At 35.7% G+C, this 13,016-nt stretch overlaps 1 protein-coding gene and 1 pseudogene across 25 annotated transcripts in view; one reads left to right on the top strand and one right to left on the bottom strand.

Annotated features, from left to right (window-relative positions):
* LOC145263096 (guanine nucleotide exchange factor DBS-like) overlaps positions 1 to 13,016 on the top strand; it is an 810,829-nt gene that overhangs the window by 85,123 nt on the left and 712,690 nt on the right. For 23 of the 25 annotated variants that reach the window (XM_080120018.1, XM_080120015.1, XM_080120012.1 and 20 more), the window contains exon 1: positions 5,451 to 5,987. The exons of the other annotated variants lie outside the window; for them this stretch is intronic. In XM_080120018.1, the coding sequence (XP_079976144.1) occupies positions 5,597 to 5,987 (391 nt within the window). In that variant the 5' untranslated portion in view covers positions 5,451 to 5,596. Of the gene's footprint in view, positions 1 to 5,450; positions 5,988 to 13,016 lie in introns of those variants that run through there. 25 annotated transcript variants of the gene reach the window in all.
* LOC145263431 (U2 spliceosomal RNA) lies at positions 2,013 to 2,240 on the bottom strand (annotated as a pseudogene).

The raw sequence follows: 13,016 nt of genomic DNA, 5'->3' as shown, positions 1-13,016 counted from the left end.
TGATCTATATCGCTTCTTTGTCAATCTGAGTACTGTTTATTATTTGTGAGATCAAAATGATTATATTGATTGAATTAGAAGAATCGAATTTTTTGTTCCGCGTTTTGCGACCATCAAGATCGAACCTGATTTGAAAAAAAGAAAGAAATTATCCGTGCTTACCCCCCCCCCCCCCGGCCCAAATCAACGGAGCAATATCGACTGGAATATCCAGACACAAAAGTAATCGACGACGACCACGACGCTTTGACAATCTGTCCGGAATGTTACGCATTGCTAGATAATGATGTTCGTGTCGTCATTTCTTTAAATAACGATAATGTCTTCGGCACATTTGTTTCACTTGGCTTGAATTTCTTGATTAAAAAAGCAAATTAACTTCCGATTATGAAGATTTTATTTATTTGTTTAAATTACTTCTATTGATGTAAAAAATAATTTTATCATTATTTTGTGTGTGTGTGTGTGCGTGTGCGTGCGCGCGTGCGCGTGCATGCTTACTAAATGTCGTTTTTCTCATTATCATGAAGGAAAACAATGAGTTTAAAATGATGTTTTTAAAATTATCGATCATATATCTAATAAAAACAAATACCCCCCCCCGGAAATCTTATCAAGGAATGAAAAAACTAAAAAAAACAAACAAAAAAAACAACAACAACAACAAAAAATCTTTATTTGTTTTTACATAAGCAGTAATATGTTGCTACACAGTCATGAGCATGTTTCGGTGAGCTGGTTACCAGTAATTAGAGACTTCGTCAAGCGATACAGCTTATACAAAAGCAAAGTTTGCAATGAAAATATCAGGTCTTCCTTTTTGCTTCCATACAAGCTGTATCGCCTGAAGAGGTCTCTAGTTACTGATAACTGGCTGACCGAAACATGCTCATGACTGTGTAGCAATATATTACTGCTTATGTAAAAACAAAGAGTATACCTTGCTCTACTTCGGTATTGAGAATGGAGCAAAAGGTGACTTCGTGGCTGGGCTCAAATCTCATGACCGGCAGGAATTGTCCACCCATGAAACACACTAGTGTCTGTAGGTATAAAGAATAATTATTCTTTAATTATAATTAATATATATATATATATATATATATATATATATATATATATATATATATATATATATATATATATATATATATATATATATATTATAGAATAACTCTCGTTTCCAAACTTGTCCTCAGGTTATTTAACCTTACCCCCCACCACCACAAAAAAAAAAGCAAAAACGATTTGAAACCAATGTGATTTGATAAAATATAAAATTTAAAAGAAATGGTTCAACTTGATGTAAATTATAAAATAATCATTATTTTTTGTAATTAAAAAAAAAAAAAAGAAAAGAAAAAGTCACTATTGTCATTTCTTTGGCACCATTTCTCGGAAGAAATTCAAATTCCCTAATAAGGACACACTGGATTTGGCCCGGGTGGGGAGGGGGAGAAGAAAAATTGATTCGGTCCAGAAGGATTTCTCCGCCACTGACCGAGGACAGAAAAGATGAATTATAGTATCAGAACAGATAATACGCTTTTATCCTAGCCAGTGTGTTTCTTGATTTAAATTTGTCAAATATCAAAAAAGAAAAATAAGTTTTGGATGCTTCTTCGTTATTTCTGCGAAATTTGAAAATCGAAATATTGAATCTAAAGTAAAACCAATGGTATCGGCTTAAATGTTATGTCTCGGCTTAAATGTTTTATGTCTCGGCTTAAATGCTATGTTATATGAACATATACAAAAATTACGAAAAACGATAAGGTAGAAAATTAATCATGAAAACAATTTTTGAAAACAATTAGCGAAAAAAAAAAAATTGAGTTTTACTAAATTGGCTTAAGATTTCAGAAAATAATTATCTTTCTTGTTACGAGTCGAACTCCGAATTCTTTTTCTTTCTTTCTTTCTTTTTTTTAGCAAAACTCTATTTTCGCTATCTATTTTCAAAAACTATTTTTTTTAAATAATTAATTTCTATTTTATCGTTTTTCGTAATTTTTGGATATGACATGCGACATGACAGTTAAGTACCTATTTACTATGCCTCCCCACGGGACAGAGTTAGACACCAGGGTCGTTTTTTAACGTGGAGAAGAGGTACAAAAATAAAAATTGTCTCAGTCGTGAAGGATTTCTCCTCCACCGAAAGAGAACAAGAAAATGAAGTGCAGCATCTGAAGAACAGATACTACACTTTGATCTTGACCAAAAGGCCAAGAAGTAGATACCATTGGTTTTTACTTAAAATTCAATATTTCAATTTTGGAATTTCGCTATAATAACGAAGAAGTACATAATTGGGGGGAGGGGGGGGGTTCAAGAGGCAGAAAAAAAAAAAAATGAAAATGGATCCAGTATTCTGATTTTTTTTCTAATAAATATTGTTATCGTCCTTTATTATATTTAACCAGTTTGAAGAGAAGCTACGATTTCTTTTTCATACATTAAAATTAAATAAAGATTAAAAAAAATAAAAATAAAATAAAAGTAATAATTAAAAATAATGGCCAGGTACGAAAAGGGCGTGTGTACAGCTGAAATTTATCACGTGGGTTTCATTTTATTTTATGTCTAATAAATTCAATATTCACCTGATGCTTTCAATATCTAGAACTTACAGCGTGAAAATAAATAAATAAAACCTGGAATCATAGCATAATCGAACCAGCAACAAATATCTTTCATGATCAAAGGGCTCAATATCCCTTTAGATAGAGCTTTATAACAATAATAAATCATCAAAAATGTTAATATAAGTTCTGTTTACTTATATATTTACTTATATATTGTTTCATTTTATATTATACTAGCCTAGGTTCCCGGCGTTGCCCGGGTGTTTGGAGGTTTGTGTTGAAAAAAAAAAAAAATGGCAGGCAGGCAGGCATGCTCGAACCTATACCGCGAAGGAGGAAAAGAACGTGAAAAAAAACAAAGGAAAACAAACAAACAAACAAAACGTGACGTGTTTGCTGTTGCAGTGTTGCACCCATCGACAAACCGGAAGTGACGTAGGTTTAAATTAAAGCTAGTCAATCGAAAAAAGGGGGATGACTCTAAAAAAATATCCGTGAAAAAAGCGACCCCTCCTTGTAGAAAAGTGCCCAGTTGAGGGTGAAGGAATTAATGTTTTTAGCCAATTTTTCGATATTTATCGCCCGAATGGTTGAGCTTCAAAACGATACTTATCTCGTGAAAATCCGTCGCCTTTGTCGAAAGTTTTAAGCATACATACATACATACATAATGATGGTTGCAACGTCTTGTCAGACGAATACCACTCCCTCAGACACTTAATGTCCATGAGCCCAAATGCCTGAGGGAGTACCTATACAAAGATGATGTTACAGAGTTTTAGCTTTGTACGACAGCTAAGTCTCTCTCTCGGTTCAAAATGTTGAGATCCAGTAACAAGCAAGAGCAAGATAGCCAGCAACAAGTTAAACTGCAGACCAGCTTAATGCGGGTACTGGTCTCCCGCTTTATGTTTTTTTTAAATCATAGATTTGCTTGTCCTAGAAAGGTTGCCTTCACCACGGCTTATGGAAGCCCTCGCCACCCCAGCACACACACACACACACACACATATATATATATACACACACACACAAATATACATGGTGCCGTTGACTCCGAAAAAGAGTTCATTCGCCCTTTGGGAGGTCTTGTTTTTAATCCTTCAGGGAGACTAGCCACTCTCCTTACCAAACAAGTCTGGTGGGGGAACCAGTTTAGTCGCCGATGACCTGACCATGAGGCAGGTAGTACTGGGTTACATGGTACCAGTAGCATATGCCATGATCTGACCACAACATACATACATACATTTAAACAGACAGGTGAGATTTCTATCAGTACATTAGCAGAACCCTGTAGTGGCATAAACATACTTATGGAAAGTGAGCTGCCCAGAAACGTTTATATTTTCCCCCGAAGTAATTCGTCAAGCTAAATACCAGGTATAATATTTATTTAGTATAAAATTTGGTAAATTTTTACTTTCTTTCCAACTTAACAACCACCTTTAAAATCACGACTTCCATTAGGTTTCCAGGTATGCTGAAAACGAATATCGCATTTAAATTTAGCGCAAACAAGTAGTTTTCCGGATATTGAGCAATGTAATTCCTTATGTTATATCACTGGTGGCCATTTTGTACGTGCAATCGAGCGCATCAAAACGCAAACATATCTTGCTGCACGAATGCATATATCTTTTGACTATAGTTCAAATGGCTAACTCTCGTCAGGCCAACTACTAATATATATATATATATATATATATATATATATATATATATATATATATATATATATATATATATATATATATATAGGCGATTATTTGAATCGATATACCTAACTACTACACCTGATATTGTTACTAGTAGTAGTACTCCTAATATTACACCAAATGTCGAAGAAGGTAGGACCAGGAAGTACAGGTGATTTTTACATGAGAATAGCAGCTCTGGAGGAGGGAGATGATGATGATGACCACCCTAACAACAACAGCAGTAGCCGCCGCCGTAGCAGAACCAGAAACACCGAAGAAAACGGGGTCCGACATTACCATTCTCCAACGCACAGCTTGTTGCTTGCTCTGATGCCATTAGATATTTCCCGACGTCACCACCACCGCCAGACTTCTACTTCTTCCGTCAGTCGTTTTATTATTATGATTATGATTATGAGCAATGTTTCTCTACGACGCGGTCGTTGAATATATTATATTGAACATAGAGGTAGAGAGGGCGCAAATTACAAAGAATTGGTGATGATTGCCTCGTCTTTTCTTTCTTCTTCATAAGTTTAATCACGACCCCCTCCCCCTCTCTCTCTCTCCTTCTCGCAGACGCCCTTTCTCATTATCTATGATGTGATTACTGATATTGCTTTTTTGTATTGTTCTTTTTTTTTTAATTTTGTTATTGTTTTTTTTGTGTGTGTTTTTGCTGTTAATTATTACTGGCGTTTCGACCACAAACCCGATAGTCGGCTAAAATGAAGATCTGCTAATTTCAAGATTCCATCTCTTGTCAAAAAATACAAAGGAACTGGGTTTGCGTATATTGGTCCGGTGTTCGTGCTATTTGGCGTGGATTAAAAAAGAAAAAAAAATATAAAAAAAACAAAAAAAATTAACACGGAAGATAAAAAAGATTGGAAAAAAAGAAGAAAAAAAAAGAGAGAAAGAGGGGAGAATTCGGGCAGATTTTAAATAACGTGATTATTGGCATCGTCGGATATAAAAATAGTGAGACATGGGGGAGCGGAGGGTGTGGTGAAAGCTTTCCTCTCCCCACTTAATCCCGTTTCTTTGAAAATTTCGGACAGGTGGAAATCTACCTGATTTTCTTCTACAAAAAAATAAAAATAAATAAATAAAATAAATAAATAAAAAAAAATAATAAAAAAATTATAAATAAAAGAATCGTAAATATTGTTACAACTTGGGAGAAATAATAACTAAAAATTATACAGCAAGATCTCTTCCTATGACCATATGATCGAGCCTTACTTTTTCTTCCCCAAGAAGACCTGGGCATGCCTGTGGGTGGCACTCTAGGCGCAACCCAGAGACATGAGCCGAGGGAGATATAGGCAGGACCGGGGGATGGCACCGAGTGCCAATGGGGGTGCTCCTGGGGGCTTCCAGGCACATAAAATCGAAGAGGAAATCGAAAATTTCGTGGAAAATTTTAAACGCAACCACCCGACACAACCTTTGGATAGGGATGCTATAAGTCTGGAGTCGGGCGAGTCATCTGGGCTACAAAGCTCATTTGGCTCGACCGACGAATATACGGATGACAGTCCGGAGGAATTCCCGTCCCATCGCTATCTGTTGAAGGCCTTTGCGGCCAGAAACAGGAAATATAGCTCAACCACCAACACTAGCACTCGGACCAGCGTCAGCCCGGCCTCCTCTCGGAGTGTGGACTGTCGTTCTGAATCATGGATAGATCAAGATGGTAAGTTGTGTTGTCAAGTCCTGTGTATTGTGTCGTATGCCTCAAATATCGTGTTATTTTCTAGAAATACTGTTTATTTAATTAGCTTTTAATATTTTCAGGGGATGGAGAGGAGTATTACGATAATACCATTTAAACTTCATTCATTTTATAGCTAGAATTATTTAGTATCCATCAATTTAAAGGCTTCAGAATCACATTTGAATGCAGAAAAATCGTTTCTGGGGAGAGACAGACAGACACACACACTAGTAGGACAGTTTGGCTTCCTAGATATAGATAACTGAAACCCCTGTGTTTATTACGGTGTGTTAAATGGAGGACAGAGCGATGCTTCTTGGTTTGATGAAGTGATATCTCTGAATTGAGATTCCACTGAAACGTGTATGTACATATAACACACACACACACACACACACACACACACACACACACACACACACACACACACACACACACACACACACACACACACACACACACACACACACCAGGTACAAAATATCCGAAAGTAAATACCATCGAATTTGCTCAATAAAAAGAGCAGAATATTATTTTAATCAATTTGGGTAAATTAAATCACAATTACAAGCGACAAACGGTAATTTTGTTTACCTAAATTGAATAAAATAGTATATATAGTGTGTACGTTTGCACAAATAATTGAGCACTGTCTTATGGCATTAAATTATACCCATATTTTAAGTCAAACAAAAGTTTATGTAGTAGCTCAATAGCGCATAATGGTAGTAGAGCGCATGATGTAATGTAATAATAATTATTCAGAAACTATTTCAGATTCCATCCAAAATGGGTAAGCAATTGTCTAAAAATAATTTTTCGGGAAAAATTTAGAATATTTTCTGAATAATTATCTATCTATCTATCTATCTATCTATCTATCTATCTATCTATCATATATACATATATATATAATAGCAACGGATTTCTTCGTGACCACTGACCATGGGTCATTTGAAAATGAGTATGAAGTCTTTAAATTGTCAAAATTGGAAAAATCATTTTTGGTTAGAATTAACGTTTATAGACATTCTTTTCTCTTCCCTGCAACCACCTTTCCCACAGAAGAGACATTGCGAGCCTGCTTTATCGTTATTTTCATGGCAAGTGCTCGTCTGAGCTCCAATCTATGGTTCTCTCCTGACCTGACTTTCACAAAAAACACTCGATTAGCTGACTGAAACAACTATCAGTAATTTTCCCCCACTCTTTATATGTGCCTAAACCCAAACGTAGATTCCATGAACAAAGTTTCTTTCTTAGAACTGCACGCCTGTGGAACTCTGTTGCGTTTTCCTGCTTTCCAATTGACTACAATATGGTCGTCTTCAAGTCCAACGTAAACAAGTTCATGATGAGTCGTCCCCTTAAGTAATCAAATATACCAAATTCCCACTACTAATGATCACTACGATATTTTCTCATTGACTACTGTACACTCATTAGCCCTTATCCTCAAGTAGTCTCTGGCCCTTGATAAGTGGTGACTCCTTTATAAAAAAAAAAAAAAAGAAATATTTTTATTTGCTTATCGACTAAAGAATCGCGTCACTATTCTAGAAAATAACTATATAGTGTCTAGTACGCTGTGTACACTGTACCACTGGTACACTAGCGTACCACCGTACCACTGGTGGTACTACAGTGGTACACTGTACCAGGTACCTTTTAACTCTTGTGGATGGCAAAGGATAAATATTGAGATCGACAGCCTAAACAGTTTCTTAAGGGAGGGGGGGGGATAATAATGTAGGCGATTATATATAATTTCCTTGAGCGATTAAAAAAGTTCCCATGAGCAATGCACCCCCCCCCCCCCCGGCCGTTTCAGTTTGTAAAAATCTCGATTAGGACGCGTTTTTCCTTAGATTACATACAAAATACTAAATAGATTTTAATTCGAAATAGTTGCTCAATTTAATAATAATAATAATAATAAAAAAAAAAAAAAAAAAAAAAAAAAACTATTTTCATCGCTCATACACATTTTTTTTTTACACATTCTTTTTAGGCCGTCTTAAAATTTACCTGGTGCATTTCTATCTTTTTTTTTTTTTTTTTTTTTTTTTTTTGTCCGGGTTGACACAAGCTTCAACAATAAACATCATTATTATTTCCCTGCGTAGGCTGAAGTAGTTTTTCTTAAAATCGTGGAAATCATGGCCTTTCGAAAAATGATTTAAGAAGCGTTCAAACTAGTAAATAAAATTATGTCACTTTTCGACGAGAATCATTATTCAAATTGTGAGCTTAAACCAAAGAATACCATGTATACTTGGCAGTTTCTGGTTAAGATTTTTTTCTCTGCTTTGCGGGAGGGGGGGGGGTGAATTTTGCTGTTTAGTTGCATTTTTTCTTTTTTCCGTTTGTGTACTTTTGTGTAGGTGGGATGGCGAATTTTTGTTTACTTTTAAGAAAAGGGCGTTTATTTATTTTAAAGATTGATCAATATTCTTGAATAACAAACGAAACTTTCGATTTATTTTTCCTGTCAAATTCGCACGTCGCACCTGTCAAATTGTGTAGATTTATTTTTTAAGCTTTATATTTCGTTGTGACAATGTTAAACAAAGTTTAACAATAAAATTGTATTTAAATAACACATAGTACACATTATTCCAACCTCAGCGGGTGACGAACCTATTTCATTTCAGGCTTTTCTTTCTTTTTATAAAACCCATCAAAGACTGCGGTGATGTCATGCCTATTTTTTGAAAATCGAAACAAAAACATATTTAAATAAAAACAATTTTAGTGACAGCTTGTTTTTGTTTTCCCCCCACCAAAATAAAATATTTTTCATATCTCTCTATATTTTTAATTTACTTTCTGTTTTTTTTTTGTTTTGTTTCTAATTTGAAATCTAAAAACAAAACAAATTATCAATTAATTAATTCATTTTTCTTTCATTCGGATACTAATTTAAAACTTGAACTAACAATTCCCTTTTTAGTTTGGTTTCATTTTTAGGTTAATTATAATTATTTTGTTTCATTTTTTATTTTTAGATGAGGTTTGATAATTTGTATTTTGTTTATTTTCGTGCTACTATTCTCATCTTCGTTATTGTTTCGGCCAAGGTAACCTTCCACCTTCTTCAGGTGTAATTATTTCGAATTTATAAACCTTCTAGTCGAACGTTTATTAAATAAAGGGTTCAACTCGAGGTTCCTTGCAGGTTCCCGAATTTGATTAGGAGACGCAAAATAAATAAATAAATAAAAGTACACCGGAAGAAAGCCGAAGGTTACATCAATCTAAACGCTGCAAAACTAATACATATAATTACAGTAGAACCCCGGGATACGGCATTAAAAATTAGTAACAAAATACAGTATATAAATGCACATGTATATAATCAAATAACATTATGAATACCACCGTAAGGAGGATGGGTGAATACCGTAACCAGGAGGAGGAAAAACATCGTATTCAACATCGTATACTGAAAAACAAACAAACAAACAAACAACGTATCCTAGGGCCAAAGTATCCCGTGGTTCTACTACAATATATAATAGTTATTATTTTTTCACTTAAAGATAATTTAGAGGCTGATACTTGTTTATTTTAGGTGAAAATTAGTAAAATTAATAAATATTCTTCTTCAACCTCTCCCCCCCTCATTCAATATTGATTGATTTTCACCAAGTGTCATTATTTGCAGTGTAAGTGCAACAACATTATTAATGTAGATGGTATTGCTTGTTTTGTCCCGTGATCTGATCACATTTATCTTTCTTCACCAAAACGACACGCTATAATCAAAGTGTAGTATTTATATATATATTTATTTAAAAAAAAATTGATTTGTGGGTCTTAAGTAGGACGACAGCTGGAGTGAATGTGGTATTATGGTGATTGAAGATTCTAGCTAGGCACTAGGCAGATAGACAAATATTAGATACAGTGACAAGTATGACCATAGACAGCCCCACCCGCACACTTTTGAATGGGCTTGTGCCTAATTTGTTTCGAGGAATGTATATTTTTTTAAAATAAATTTTTCAAAGTGTAGTATCTGTTCTGATACTACACCTCATTTGTCCTGTCCTTGGTAAGGAGAGATCCTTCAAGTCTGAGGCAATTTAGTTTTATCCCAATCTAAAGGGTTCCTTTTCTTGGTGGGGTATTCAGCCCCCACCCCTCAATGTAAAAAAAAGTGTCCTCGTGGGGAGGGATCCGACAAGTAAATGAGGACATTTTTCTAATTGTCTTGGAATAATGAATAATATTCATTATAAATCTTGAAGAGAGAGGTAACAGACTAATTAACATAATTATTATTATTATTATTATTATTACAACAACAACAACAACAACAACAACAACAACAACAGTGTAACCCGGATATAAGAGAATATAAATCTAAGAAAAACAGATATAAGAGAAATTTTCCCTGGTTTCAAATTAGAGCCTTTGTTAATGTACAGTGAAACCCGGATATAAGAATCTCGTATAGAAGTGTAACCTAAATATAAGAGGGACCAGAGAAGAAGTCTCTTATATCCGGGTTACACTGTATTTCATTCAGTAGGAGTTCTCACACAGGCCAGCATCAGAGATTGCTCACAGATAAAAACCAGTGGTATTTCCTGGAATCTAGGTGACAACAAGTCTCCTCAGATTTCCAGTAATCCTCACTTTGTTTCAACAACCTTTGCAAATAAATTTGCGTTATTGCAACAGTCGCTTGCCATTGATTTCTCTGGCAATGACCATTATTCTTCGCTGGAATTTAGGTGGCAATAAGCCTTCCCAATGTCTCAGTCCCCACCACATCTATAAGTGGAGGTCTGAAGTGCTTTCACCCTTTGGTCTTTCCATCCTCCTTGACCCTTCGACTATTAGGTGTAGTGCCAGCCGATGCCGACACGACAACAACAACAACAACAATAAAGTGTAGTATCTGTTCTGATACTGCACTTCACTTTTTCTGTCCTCAGTTAGTGGAGGAGAAATATTTCCAGTCTAAGAAATTTTTTATTTTTGTTCCTATCCAGAATGTTCTTTTTTGGAGAGCTCGATTTTTCCCCCACATTAAAAACCGACCTTGGGTCTAACTCTGTCCTCGTGGGGAGCCAAGTAAATAGGAACATTATTATTATTATTAGGTTGGTGTAAAAATAATGTTGTTTATATATATAATTGAACGTCAAAAACGACATTATTTTTGCACCAAATTATTATTATTATTGGCTCACAAGGATCTTTCACACAGATCATAAAGGATCTCTCCATGAGAACAACCTGTGGTGTTCCCTGGAAGCTGAGTGACAACAAGTCTCCCCAGATTTCCAGTACTCTCCACCTCTTATGATAACATTTGCAAATGAATTTGCATTATTGCAACAGCTGTTGACCATTGATTTCTCGCTAGCAGCAGCCATTGGTCTCCACTGGAATTTGAGTGGCAATAAGCCTCCCCAAGGTCCCAGTTCTTTTGGCACTTGTCAATCGGAGGTCTGGTCAGCATTCTCTCCTTGATGTTTCCATCCTCCACGACCCTTCTCGGCTATCTAACATCATTGGGGGGGGGGTGATTAGGTAATGGGAGGTGATACTGAACTTATAGATATGCAGCTTCATTGTTCTTGGTTCCATATAACGTTTCATGTTTTGTCTTGGTTCCATGTAACGTTTCGTGTTTTGTCTTGGTTCCATGTAACGTTTCGTGTTTTGTCTTGGTTCCATGTAACGTTTCGTGTTTTGTCTTGGTTCCATGTAACGTTTCGTGTTTTGTCTTGGTTCCATGTAACGTTTCGTGTTTTGTCTTGGTTCCATGTAACGTTTCGTGTTTTGTCTTGGTTCCATGTAACGTTTCGTGTTTTGTCTTGGTTCCATGTAACGTTTCGTGTTTTGTCTTGGTTCCATGTAACGTTTCGTGTTTTGTCTTGGTTCCATGTAACGTTTCGTGTTTTGTCTTGGTTCCATGTAACGTTTCGTGTTTTGTCTTGGTTCCATGTAACGTTTCGTGTTTTGTCTTGGTTCCATGTAACGTTTCGTGTTTTGTCTTGGTTCCATGTAACGTTTCGTGTTTTGTCTTGGTTCCATGTAACGTTTCGTGTTTTGTCTTGGTTCCATGTAACGTTTCATGTTTTGTCTTGGTTCCATGTAACACTTCGTGTTTTGTCTCTGAAGCAGCTCGTCTGCATATTATTCTCCACATTCAAGGGTTTTTCTTAATATTTCAGCTGTTTTCATTATTGCTATTCGTTGTATCTTTCCAGCCATTCCCTTGATTCCAATTTCTCCCATTCTTCTTTCAAAGTTTTTCAGAATTGTTCCTAGTGCTCCTACTGTTATAGATACTATCTTGATTTTTTTTCATCATCCATATCCCTTTCAGCTCTCTGGCTAGCTCTGTGTATTTGCTTTGTTTCTCTTTTTCTTTGATCCTGTAGTCAGCTGGAACAGCAAAGTCTACTATTTGGCAGGACTTTTCTTTCTTGTTAATTATTATGACATCCGGTCTTCTTGCTTGGATGGGTCTATCCGTTTGTATGTCCATGTCCCATAGGATTTTGTGATTCTCGTTTTCAATTACTGTTGCTGGCTTATGCTTGTACCATTTGTCCATGCATTCAAGATGCAGTTGTTTGCACAATTCTCAGTGTACTGCCTTTCCCACTTGGTCGTTCTTATTCATGTATTCCTTTTGGGCTAGTTTGTTACATTCATTTACTATATGGTTTATTGTTTCGTCTCTTTGTCTACAGAGTCTGCATTTTCTGTTTTCTATCCGTGTCTTTTGCTGCCATCATTCTTTCAGTTTTGCATTATGTATTTGTCTAGTTCTTTTTTTTTTGTGTGTCATTCACACAGTCTTCTATACAAACCAGTCCTCTCCCGCCATTTTTCCTTTCCATGTAGAGTCGGTCAACATCGTCCTTCGGGTGTAGTGCATTGTGTATGGTCATGAGTTTCCTGGTCTTCTGATCGAGCTGACTCAGTTCTTTGGTCCATCCTATGAACGGTCCAGAGTATCTTACAAGTGACTCTTGTGGG

Source organism: Euprymna scolopes, chromosome 38 (assembly GCF_053919585.1).
Source record: "Euprymna scolopes isolate OS-2025 chromosome 38, ASM5391958v1, whole genome shotgun sequence".
NCBI classification, from domain to species: domain Eukaryota; kingdom Metazoa; phylum Mollusca; class Cephalopoda; order Sepiida; family Sepiolidae; genus Euprymna; species Euprymna scolopes.
The sequence above is the reverse complement of the archived record's forward strand: the minus strand, read 5'-3'. Positions and strand labels throughout refer to the sequence as shown.